General features: G+C 41.6%; 1 protein-coding gene across 1 annotated transcript in view; it reads right to left on the reverse strand.

Moving 5' to 3' along the window:
- Window positions 1–13,729, reverse strand: part of LOC126418787 (midasin-like) — a 192,985-nt gene that overhangs the window by 94,499 nt on the left and 84,757 nt on the right. The window contains exons 15-16 of the mRNA XM_050085718.1: window positions 6,524–6,913; window positions 461–601 (exon numbers count right to left, since the gene is read on the reverse strand). Of these exons, the coding sequence (XP_049941675.1) occupies window positions 461–601; window positions 6,524–6,913 (531 nt within the window). The remainder of the gene's footprint in view (window positions 1–460; window positions 602–6,523; window positions 6,914–13,729) is intronic.

Here is a 13,729-nt window from a genome sequence, read left to right on the forward strand (position 1 = left end):
TCAGTAGTGAGCCAGGATGTGAATCTAACACTCAAAGAAGCTATGATCCCCCTTGAGAATGTCTTCTCCGCAGATGGGGACAAAATGTTGGGTTTTAATGTGAAATTCATTCGTTCGCAGTGTAATAGCCTGGATTATTTTATTAATTGTGATTGAGGGCTGTCAGCACCTACCCGTCTGACAATATACTTTGATAATGTAACAATGATTAAAAACCTTTTACAGAATAATGCAAAACTAACAGAAAATCTAATGTGAGATTGCTCCAAGACAACATGGTCAACATTTACATCATAAAGCCCCAAGCAATGAACAGCATTGCAGTATTGTTACTTGCAACTTTACCATAAACTTTAGGGCAAAGTTAATATTACCATGGCAAAGCGATTTATTTTCTTCAGAAAGAGAACGGGGGCCCTATGATAATAAGACTACTTGTCAAGTCTATAAATCTACTTACCTTTGCTTGAACAATTTCTGATGGTTTAGCCCCATCACAAGTGTCTTGGCAATGGGTTGAGAGTTCCATCACAATTCTCCGCAACCCATGCAGTTGTTTTACTGAACTGCTTATCATCGATTTTTGTTCTCTTGCCAGTGCCTGTCACAAAATTATATATATTATATATAAAACAATGAAAATTAGTTGGAATGATGAGAGTATAATATAACCTAGAGCTATGTAGCTATTTTCTCTGATCCAGATATGGATGGTGCATGAACAGCATGAAAAACACACACACACACACACACACACACACACACACACACACACACACACAGAGAGAGAGAGAGAGAGAGAGAGAGAGAGAGAGAGAGAAAGTATATTACTCCTTCATGCTGAAATCACGGCTGGATAGATTTGGAAGAAATCTGGAATGGAACTTGCTTACTCTCTGAACTAACAAACAGGCTACTTTTAAAAGTTTGTATTACAAGATATTTAATGATATGAATAATATAACACAAAATGTGGAACAGTACTTACTCTTAGAAAAAGCTATTTACTCTTTCCTTTTTGAACTGTATGGTATTTGTGAAAATGCTTGTATTGTTTAATATGTCCTACATAATACGATTTAACATAATGAATACAATGCTTACACACTCCTCAAAGTGTTTAGTCCAAACAAGCCTACTGTGTTTTAGCTGCTGGGCATCACATGTATCTTATAGCTCCTGAGATGCTTGAAGATTCACAATGATGGTGTTATTTAAATGTTGTAAAGCAGAGAGATGCCATGCCTTTACAAGTAGCACATGGTAAGATTTTAGTGAGCTGGATTTGATTATGATATGTGAGTGTATCCAGTGGTAACAGGCACACACAAGGGCAGATGACATCGTAGCACATACAAATATTATAAAATTTGAAACTTCCTGACAGATTAAAACTGTGTGCCAGACCGGGACTCTAACTCGGGACCTTTGCCTATCGCGGACAAGTGCTCTACCATCTGAGCTACCCAAGCACGACTCGCGCCCCGTCCTCACAGCTTTACTTCTGCCAGTACCTCGTCTCCTATAAAATTTGTGCTGCACTGAACTAGAAATTGTTGATTTTCCTTCTTCATCAAGTTTGTATGTTTGTTACTCCTTCACACTGAAGCAGCTGGACAGCTTTGTATGAACTTTGGAATGGAGTTAGCCTAATCAATTACAACAAAGGCTAGCTTTTATTCTGAAACAAATGACTGTTCACATGGGATGGTCAACACGACTACTGTTCCCATGGGATGAGCAACACGACTAAAAGGTCATCCACGAAGTTAACTATCAAATGAATGCATTAAGTTTATCATAGAGATTAGTTCTTTCCTTAAGCAAATGAACGAGTTGTAAGTGACCTGTAGTCTGTCAGTTTCTCCCACCGTCTCAAAATTTGGTGTGTGTGTGTGTGTGTGTGTGTGTGTGTGTGTGATAGAGAATGAAAGCCCTGAAAAACAATAGGATTCAGCTGTTCCAGACGAGGGTGATATTGGGTGATGAGTGCGCACTACTTTGTAGCTGATTCCTGGGGATGGTGGAAGAATTGGGGGGTTTGTGAAGACAGGGCATGGAAAATCTGTTTGTGGACTAAGTCTGGGATGTAGTGACTGTTTTTGTTTGTATGCCTACCCTTCAAAGGAAATGTAACTGTGCATCAGGAAACAGTTAGTAAATTGTACAAGGAATGAGGTAGTGGGTTTGGAATCTGAGGAACTTAGGGAGAAATAGCATCTGATAGTGGCTAGGTCAGGGGCATGAAGGATGTTGATGTATAGGAAGGTGGCTTCAAGAGTGAGTGATGATCAGGGATAGAGGAGGTGAAGGGGTGGGGATAGGGGAGAGTGCATGTAAGGAACTGGTTAGTATCTTTGATGCAGGAGGCTATGTTTCTGGCAATTGGTTGGAGGTGTTTGTCAATGAGGGCCAATATTCTTTCAGTGGGAGCAAAATAGTCACTAAGGGGTGTCAAGGATGGTTAGGTCTGTGTATTCTAGGGAGCACGTAGTCAGCAGGTGTGTGAGGTGTCGTTGAGGTGAGAAGGGAGATGGGCTAGGATAATAGGTTCTGGGAAGGGCCTATGGATTTCAGTAGTATTTGGAGGTTAGGTAGGGTTCCTTGGATGGGATAACTGTGACAGATTTTGTAGGTGGAGAAGTTAAATGGTTTGCGCAGTCCTTCTGCCAAGTAGTCACTGTGACTCATCACGACATTGTGGAGCCTTTGTCTGCAGGGAAGATGATTAGGTCGGTTGTATATGGCTGTCCTTTCTTTTCTGATGAAAGGTCAGTGTTCTTAGGAAAGGAGCTGGGAAAGGAGAGTGAGGTCAACTTGAAGGTAAGGAATTACTGGAAGGTGGCCTTGGGGGGGGGGGGGGGGGGGGGGGGGGTTTGGAGGTATTGGTGGCTTAGAAGTGTTTCCATTGTAGGGCTCTGGAGAAAAAGAATAGATCTTGAAAGGCCGGTGTGGTTAAACACAAACTTTGGTGTGGAACTAAAAGTGATGCTTTTGGACAGGACTGAAACTTTTTATGACTGAGTTTTTTTGGTGAACAGCTAAAAGTAATGTTTTGGGTTTGCTTAGGTTCTAGATTTTGTGAAGAGTTGGGAGAGAGTTTTGGAGTATGTGACAAATTGAAGAGGATAGCTAGGCAGGGTCTGTGTGCTATGAGGGGCTGACAAGGGGGTTTGCTTTCCGTAGGATAGGTATTGATCGACAGTTGTGCCCCGAGACAGGAGCAGGAGGTCAACAGGTTGGATAATTTTTGCAGATGGTGTCTGGAATGCTCTTATTCGTGAAAGAATGCAAAGGTTTCAGTTTTGGAGATGTGTTTCTGTGATGCCTGTGTCACGGAGAGGCGTATCTGCAGCACCAGATTTGTGAGATTGATGCCACCTTCCTATACATCAGCATCTCTCATGCCCACAGCCTTGCCACTATCAAACACTACCTTTCCCATTGTCCTTTAGTCTCTAAATCCACTACCTCATTTCCTATACAGCTTACCAACTATACTCCAACACACAACTACTTCTCCTTTGAAGGGAAGGTACAGAAACATATCTGCGGCACAGCTATGATCACCCGCATGCCACCCTCCTATGATAACCTACTTACAGCCCTTCCAGAGGAGACCAAAACTCCCAACCCCTAGTCTGGTTCAGGTTTATTGATGATATCTTCAAGATCTCAGGCTGAGACAGCCCATCTCATTCCTTCACGATCTCAACTCCTCGCCTCCCATCCATTTCTCACGGTCTTCCTTAATCCAGCATGCCACCTCCACAGACGTTGACCACCTCCTCTCTGATGGCTCAATCAACACCTCTGTCCACGCTGAACCCACCGACCACCAACAGTACCTTCATTTCGACAGCTGTCATCCCTTCCACACCAAAAAATCTCTCCCATAAGCCTGACCACCTATGGGTAACACATCTGCAGTGGCGAGAACTCCCTCACCCCGTATGCTGAAGGTCACACAAAGGCTTTCACCGACAAGCATGACACCCACCTCCCCTGACCTAGTCTGCAACACGTTTCCCAAGAAATATCCCCACACACTCCCAAACCTCCCACCAATCTAAAAAATCAGCAACATAGGAGCACCTCCCTTGTTATCAGGGCTTTGATTATCTCTCTTCATGCCCTGAAACGAGGGAAATCCTACCCAACATCCTTCTTAGCCTTCCCTGAGTGCTGTTCCATCCTCCAATCAACCTCAACATCATCTTAGTCCATCCCTATGCTGCTCTCAATCCCAACCCCTTACCACAGGAATCATATCACTATGGAAGACAGAGGTGTAAGACCAGCCCAATCCATTCACCAAGCACTTCCTACTCCAATCCTGTCACAGGCTTATCCAACTCCATCAGGGGCCATGTTACATACCAACTCTGCTACAAACCTTGCATAGTTTTTTATGTCAGTATGCCTATCGAGCACCTGTCCACCAGGACGAATGGCCACCGCCAAAGCATTGCAAAGAACGAAGTTAAGTACCCGGTGGTACACATGCAACTGAGCATAACATGCTCAATTTCAATGCCTGCTTCACAACATGAGCCATCTGGATTCTCCCCTACACAACCAGCTTCACTGAACTACGCAGACAAGAGTTATCCTAGCAACACGTCCTCTGCTCCCATTAATTGACCTGGCCTCGATCTCAAGTTGCTCACTGTCCCCAAACTCTCCACTCGACAGCTTTCTTTTCCTCCATCCTGTCACCCACTCCCAGTTTACGACGCCCCCCCCCCCTCCCCCCCAGACATCCGTACATCACACGTCTAGCACGTACACCTGCACCCCAACCTCCTGCATTCCAATCCAGCAAATTGGCTGCCTCCTGATGAACCACCCAACCTCAACCTCTCTCCATTCCTCCCACTCCCCTCTCCCTCTACTCACCCCATCAGACACAACCCCCACTCCAACCTAGTCCACCTGCTGAAGTGCTGCAGCAGCAGCAGTGCTGTGAGTCAACCTGGCACTATGCAGGTGCATAGTCATTGTCACTGATGTGAGAACCAGAACGCTTAATGAAACTTTCAATGGGGTGACTGTGTGCACACAGTTACAGAGGACATTTGAATGACTCTGTATTAATATCAAATACCTCATTGGAAGAAATAGTTACACCAGAAGCTGTTATGTTATTACAAATATGAAGTTTTATCACATTATTAATTCTCGAATGGGACACCATGACTAATGTATGTGGCTATAATGAATACAATGAAAGAAGCCATTTTCCTGCACAGACCATTACTTCATTTGAAATAAACAGCTACTGCACATGATCTGTCAATTTTGACACCTTCATAATTCACAGGTGTACATGAGTGTATAACCCTGCAAAATGGTCTGAACAAATATTACTGAATGACAGACAGTAAGAGGCTCAAAAAATATAGGAGGACTATATGCTCGCGCATACTTGAAAATCACCTAGTTTCGAAATTGGCAAATTATGTGATGTAATTGTGTATTTCAAATAAGTTTACAGCTTATACAGCAAAACTGTTCCCTTCAATCGCATACCTCATGCTCAAATATGACAACTTCCATTGAGTGCAGCTTCTCAGTCGGAGTGGACACAAAATGACTGTGTGAAACTCAGCTTTCCGTATTTACACTTGGAAGCTATTTTTTCAAAAGAAAAGTTACACACTAGGTAGTGAAAACACAGAAATTCCTATTTTGGCAATGCTTTACAATTCAATTATTCCTTGTCAGCTTATTCTACATCCATATCTGTACCCTGCAAACCACCATGAGTTGCATGGCAGAGGGTACATCCCATTGTGCCAGTTATTACAGTTTCTATCCATTCCATTCAGGTATGGAGCATGGGAAGAATGATTGTTCGAATGCCTCTGTGCATGCAGTAATAATTCTAATCTTGTCCTCACAATTCCTATGTGAGCGACACTTAGGGAATTGAAGTATATTTCAAGAATCATCATTTAAAGCTGGTTCTCGAAACCTTGTCAGTAGATTTTCTTGGGAAAGTTTTCGACCATCTTCCAGAGTCTTCCAGCTCAGTTATTTCAAGCTCCCACTGGTCAAACAAACCTGTGAATATTCGTGCTGCCCTTCTGCATACTTCAATATCCCCTGTTATCCTATCTGGTATGGATCCCACATATTTGTGCAACATTCTAGAACCAATCGCATGAGTGATTTGTAAGCAATCTCCTTTGTAGACTGATTGCACTTCCCCAGTGTCCTACCAATAGACAGAAGTCTACCACCTACTTTATCCCCATCTGAGCCTATATGATAATTCCATTTCCTATCCTTACGAAGTATTACACCCAGGTATTTGTATGACTTGGCTGATAACAGTTACTCATTATAGTCATAGGATACTATGTTTTTTGTTTGTTTTGTTTATATATAACAAATTACAACTACACAAAGAGAATGAGAAATAATTAATATTAGAGCTTTTCTTCCACTTTCGATTTTGCACAGACAAAGGACTGTAGAAGTCTTACAATTTAAAGAATAAATTAAATTAACACATTACCAGAAGATGAAACGCAAAGCCTTGCAGTCTCTCAATGTTTGCTGGACCAAGATCCTGAGCTGGTGATTTCAGAAAACCAACAAGCTGCTCATAATGTATTTCAGCACAGCAGGAGAGGTTTTCACAACCCAACCAAGACTGCTTTATAAGTGAATCAGCAGCATGAGCAGAAAGAAGCTCTGCATCGGGGCTAGTGACTGCAATCACTGGATCAACTGGCGAGAGAACGAAGCAGCTCATTGTCTGATCTTCACAGAGACGGCGTCCAGTGCGATATGACAGTCCCATTAACTGCAAACTGTGAAAGATGTCAGTCAGTGTCTTTCGTCTCCTGTGCAATAAGTGCTTAGCTTCTGACTTTTGTTTCTCTTTGGGCAATGATCTATTCACCTGAAACAAATTCAGATCAAAGAAAATAATATCTAATTTCATTAAAATATCAGGCAATTACATATAAACAAATGGAATAAAAGAGAAGCTGGTTCTAGCACACAAAATTGGTACTATTTGTTCCACAGGATGGAAATTATCTTATTTTTTATCCATGTTTAACATAAATAACTTACAAGTGAATGACACATATTGCAGAAAATATCTGGAAATGAGACTGTGTCGGGTGCACAAATGTTCAGAAGAAGTGTACTTCCTGATGGAATAATGTGTTTTAAATACTGGAAATTCCACGTTGGAAAATAATAAATAAATAACATGTCATCTTTATGGAGCATAGCAATCTATCCTTTCTTAATACTGTTAGTGCTATTACATCATTGGACAAAACAGTAGTCCAAAATTTTATAGCCATATAGCACAAAAAGACAACTCAGAATTAAAAAAAAAAAAATAAATAAATAAATAAATCTTCCATTGGATGAAAGAGTCAAGGGAACAGTCACCTTTCTGGATACAGTTAAAGCTCGTGATACTGTGGATCATACCATTTTATGGCATAAATTCGAAGAATACAGGATGAGGGCAGAAGCCTATTTCCCTCCTACTAACAGTGTATTAAGCTAACTTACAAAAGGACTGCTATGGAACACCCAGCTATCCTTAACCTGGAAACCAATCCAGAGATTATCATCCTTTCTGCAGATGAACGCTCCAGCACAGCGGTCACAAATCACAGTGACTGCTACAGAATATTCTTGATACTCTTGTCCATCCCTGTTTCATTCTGCACCTCATGGACCACTTCCTGTTGGCTGACCCAGGTGAAAAACCTGTACCATATACCGACCCACCACCTCCTATTGCAGTCAAATTACAGGAATTTCCTACCCAATAAAAGGCAGGGCCATGTGTGAAAGTAGCCAAGGTGATTTGACAAGTCTGGTAAAAGAATAAAAAAATATTTCTTTCATAAACAGTTCTCTTTACTTCTTGATGTAAGTCTCCTTTGAGGGATTACACTTGATCTAGTGACCCTCCAACTTTATCATCCCATCAGAAAAACAGATTCTGTCAAACCTTGCCAAATACTTGTTGACTGCAACTATCACTTCCTCATTTGAAGACAATTTCTTCCCAGCAAGCCAGAGTTTCAAGTTAGGGAATGGAAGAAGTCATTTGATGCTAAGTCTGGTGAATAGGGTGGATGAGGAACCAATTTGGAGCCCAATTAATGCACTTTTACCACTGTTATCGCTGATGTGTGGGATGGTCCAATATCCTGGAGTAAGAGCACTTTTCTGCATGCCAACCTTGGTATATTTTTCAGCTAACACAAGTTTAAAAAAATCCAACAATGAAACAAAGTCCAGTCCAATTATGGTTCTGCCCTTTTCCAAGTAACTATGACGATTATTCCTTCAATCCTCAAAAACAGCGGCCATCGTCTTACCAGCTGATAAAATGGTCTTTGTCTTCTTCTGTGCACTTTCATTAATCTTTGTCCATTGTTTTGCCTGCCATTTTGACTTTGGTGTGGATCCAGGATTCATCAACAGTCACAAATTGGCACTAAAATCCTTGCGGATTGTGATTAAACATCACCAGAAATTGTGTCGAAATGTTGTGCCAGATGTGCTTCTGGTTGACTGTGAGCAATCGTGGTCTCCACCTCACACACAGCATCTTCATAGCCAATTCTCCATGCAGGATATTACGCACTCACTTAGTTGAGATGCCTGTAGTATTTAGTTGAGATGCCTGTAGTCTCAGTAATTACACAGATTTTTATTTGGCAGTCTCGCATTACGATATCATTAGTTTTGTCAATAGTTTCCTTTGCGGTGATCACAACTGAACAGCCGGAGCGTACTTTGTCTTCGGCACTTGTCGGGCTGCGCTTAAATTCATTAATACAAAAGTAAATGGTCTCCAATGATGGTGCAGTGTTCATGTGAACTCCATGCAATTCTGTTTTGATTTGTGTGGCATTCCAACCCTTCAAATGTTTAATAACAGCACTGAATTCTGTCTTCTCAATTTGCAATCAGGCTGCCAACAATGAGCTGCACACTGTACACTCCTGAAATTCTTTATACGACATCCTGCGCACCAGAAGGCAAATGGCTTCTACAGCTGCTTCACTATATGCATCATTTGGACACTTCCACCCACCACTAGTTTCTCTGAACTACTAGGGTGGGAACTGTCTCTCCAGCACGTCCTGCACTCTCACAATCTCTCTGGCCTAAGCCTCTGCTAATCTGTTTCCCATGCCTCACCTTACCTTTTCCATTCTCTCTCCTGTCCGCACCACTCTTTCTCTGTCCAGATCATGTACTGCCTTCTATCACCACTCTTCTTCCCCCCCCCCCCCCTTTTTCCACTCCCCTCTTGCTCCTCTTCCCTCTCTGTCTCCATATCCACCTTCACCTCCTTTCCTCCCTTCACACCCTCTCTCTCTCGTATCTCTTATATACTCTGCCCTCTGACCTCCTTTCATCTCAATGTGCAGCGACTGCCTCAAACTGCCCACCCACCCACCCCCTTCTTGCCTCGTGCATCCTTCCCTACTCCCTCCCCACACCCATCTAAACGTATACAATAGCTCCCAATAATTGATAATCAATAGCCAGTCTCTCAACAGCCAGGGGAGAGTGAGTGTGTGAGTGTGTGTGTGTGTGTGTGTGTGTGTGTGTACTAGAGAAAGAACAAGAGCCAGAAAATTAGTGTAATACTGTTTTCCATTGCACGTTTCTATGCACCACACATTAGTTCACGACTGGCGAGTGGATGCCTTTTGCTTGTTTTACGTATTATTCCATCCAGTAATTACTATTGTTATCATGGAAACAGCATATAAATCATATCTGCAAGAAAGTCAGTAAAAGTATGTATTTACTAAAATGAGTCTCAGCCTTCCTGAACCAATATCTAAATGCAAATATAATTCAGACTGATAAATCCATATTGGCAGTATGGTGTTGAAATCCAGGGTGGAGAACCAGCAGCATATACAGACAGGCTTTTCAGATGAAAAAGAAGGCAGTATGAGTTGCTACTACGGTAAACAAGAGAGATCCTTGTAGCAATTTTTCATAAAATATAGAATAGTTATCATCTACTCTATGTCTATTCAAAGGCAATAATTCCTGTTAACTAACACATGGGTAAGGGAAAATTTTCACAGAATTACAAGTAATAAAAAGACTGCAGACAACTGACCACATACAACAGGGACAAAGTTTTTTACAATACACTACACTCTGATATTAAGACAGCTAAATACCTTAAAGAATGAACTGAAACACTTATTAATATTCATACTGTATTTAAAAAATTGAGTTGTAATGTATCCTGGTAAAACCATTAGTGTGAAGAGCCACAAGCTTGTTTTTGTATTGGAAAACTGATAATTTCTGAGTCACTTTTTTCAGAAAGGATGTATTTTAAAACTATTTTTATATAAATGGAAGCCTTTGTCTTTTGCTGATAAAAGAAGAAAATTTAGTAGAACCTTATCTCATCACATGTGTAATCTAAAACTATGACAATGTCTGAAAGCTGACTGTTATACGGGCAGTGAATAGATAGATAAATAAAAGTTGTCGCAGGTGGTACTGCTGATGCTGTCAAGGATTCAGCAGCCTACTTGAGGGGTGTTTTGGCAGAGTTATTTTGAGAGACTGATATCTTAATAAATGCTAACTCGAAAACTGAACAGGGGTAATAACATAGAAAGGAGGAAGAAAATGTTACATAGATAGTCCACTGCAGTTGCACTTTTAGTTAGTTCCTGTTTGGTGCACCAAATCCATAGAGCAAACACTACGTACTGAAATATACAGCATACATAAATCTCTACATATGGAGTAATGCCTAGCATCTACAATTTCACCACTGTTAATTTGATTCTATCACTCACAATGAAAACCAACAGGCCACTGGAGAGAGGTATTTTCAGTTTCATTTATCAGTCAATGATTAGTGTTCTATTATTTTTTTATATTTTATACAATGCAATCACCTGGGCACCATGTCATACAAAATATAAAAAAATAAAAGAACATAATGAAATACTCAACCCCCAATGACAGTGCCATCTTTTCCAAAATGAAAAGTGTTTGAACACATGACACACTGTCAGAACCTGTTAATCTGTTTATCATATGGAAGCAAAAGTATATTTGTAATTTTTGCAAGAAATTTGCCATACTACTAGAAGACACTGTTTTGGTTGCAGCACTGGTTACGTAGTTTCGGGATGACAGAGAACTACTCACTATCACAGACGTCTCAACTGTGTGCAATAGTATCATCTGTAAACAGCGTTATGGAGTTCCGACATTATCTACCATCATATTTATGAATATGGAGTGTTCTGTTTTATTAGTACATGGGTTGGTCATGGTGGCTCCATTTCTCGGCACCCCAATCTGCACCTCGACATCTTCGATTGTTGTTTGTTGGCTTTGGCTTTGGTGAAGAGTAAAATATAAATATAAAATTGTTTACACATGATGAAATACTTGCTCCGATGATAAGATAAACTTTTTTGGTGCAAAGGAATGCTCACATTATCTTCAAAGCACAACACTCACTTTTTCTGACAAGATGATACGTGTGATGGATAGAACACTGGAGGTTTTAGAACCTCTTGCAACTTTTAACATTCAGTAAAACATTTATTTTGTAGATTTGTATGAACTGTAAAAATTTCTCTCTTTTGAAAATGAGCAAGAAATGATAACATATATATTCAAGCTGTTAAATCTACACTGGTGTTGAACTGTTTTTCAAAATAGATCGGAGTTTCACACAAAACAAACTAATATCATTATCTTACAGATCATTGAACAGTTCTCCTCCTAGGAATATCAGGACAGACATACAAAAATGAACACTGAAAAATAGAAAACTATTTTTGTTATAACAAAAGGAGAAAGTTCCAAAGAAATTTGAGTGCCATGATACCATTCCTTATACAACATTTATACCAATATATTCATAAATATCTCATGTAATTATTGCAATATGCCATTTTACATGCTGTATGTTATGTAACATATTGCATGCCAATAATTACCTTTCCCTCATGTTCAGTCATAATTAGTTGACATGATTGGTCTCCCATTATAAAATATATTATATAAAATAAAATCACTTTCTCCCCCCATTAAACAAGGTCTGTGTATGTGCGGATGGATATGTGTTTGTGTGCGAGTGTATACCTGTCCTTTTTACCCCCTAAGGTAAGTCTTTCCGCTCCCGGGATTGGAATGACTCCCTACCCTCTCCCTTAAAACCCACATCCTTTCGTCTTTCCCTCTCCTTCCCTCTTTCCTGATGAGGCAACAGTTTGTTGCGAAAGCTTGAATTTTGTGTGTATGTTTGTGTGTCTATCGACCTGACACACAAAATTGAAGCTTTCGCAACAAACTGTTGCCTCATCAGGAAAGAGGGAAGGAGAGGGGAAGACGAAAGGAAGTGGGTTTTAAGGGAGAGGGTAAGGAGTCATTCCAATCCCGGGAGCGGAAAGACTTACCTTAGGGGGAAAAAAGGACAGGTATACACTCGCACTCACGTACATATCCATCCACACATACAGACACAAGCAGACATATTTAAAAGACAAAGAGTTTGGGCAGAGATGTCAGTCGAGGCAGAAGTGTAGAGGCAAAGAAGTTGTTGAAAGACAGGTGAGGTATGAGTGGCGGCAACTTGAAATTAGCGGAGATTGAGGCCTGGCGGATGACGAGAAGAGAGGATATACTGAAGGGCAAGTTCCCATCTCCGGAGTTCGGATAGGTTGGTGTTGGTGGGAAGTATCCAGATAACCCGGACGGTGTAACACTGTGCCAAGATGTGCTGGCTGTGCACCAAGGCATGTTTAGCCACAGGGTGATCCTCATTACCAACAAACACTGTCTGCCTGTGTCCATTCATGCAAATGGACAGTTTGTTGCTGGTCATTCCCACATAGAATGCATCACAGTGTAGGCAGGTCAGTTGGTAAATCACATGGGTGCTTTCACACGTGGCTCTGCCTTTGATCGTGTACACCTTCCGGGTTACAGGACTGGAGTAGGTGGTGGTGGGAGGGTGCATGGGACAGGTTTTGCATCGGGGGCGGTTACAAGGATAGGAGCCAGAGGGTAGGGAAGGTGGTTTGGGGATTTCATAGGGATGAACTAACAGGTTACGAAGGTTAGATGGGCGGCGGAAAGACACTCTTGGCGGAGTGGGGAGGATTTCATGAAGGATGGATCTCATTTCAGGGCAGGATTTGAGGAAGTCGTATCCCTGCTGGAGAGCCACATTCAGAGTCTGGTCCAGTCCCGGAAAGTATCCTGTCACAAGTGGGGCACTTTTGTAGTTCTTCTGTGGGGGATTCTGGGTTTGAGGGGATGAGGAAATGGCTCTGGTTATTTGCTTCTGTACCAGGTCGGGAGGGTAGTTGCGGGATGCGAAAGCTGTTGTCAGGTTGTTGGTGTAGTGATTCAGGGATTCCGGACTGGAGCAGATTCGTTTGCCACGAAGACCTAGGCTGTAGGGAAGGGACCGTTTGATGTGGAATGGGTGGCAGCTGTCATAATGGAGGTACTGTTGCTTGTTGGTGGGTTTGATGTGGACGGACGTGTGAAGTTGCCCATTGGACAGGTGGAGGTCAACGTCAAGGAAAGTGGCATGGGATTTGGAGTAGGACCAGGTGAATCTGATGGAACCAAAGGAGTTGAGGTTGGAGAGGAAATTCTGGAGTTCTTCTTCACTGTGAGTCCAGATCATGAAGATGTCATCAATAAATCTGTACCAAAC

Source organism: Schistocerca serialis, chromosome 9, assembly GCF_023864345.2.
Source record: "Schistocerca serialis cubense isolate TAMUIC-IGC-003099 chromosome 9, iqSchSeri2.2, whole genome shotgun sequence".
In the NCBI taxonomy this organism is placed as follows: Eukaryota; Metazoa; Arthropoda; class Insecta; order Orthoptera; family Acrididae; genus Schistocerca; species Schistocerca serialis.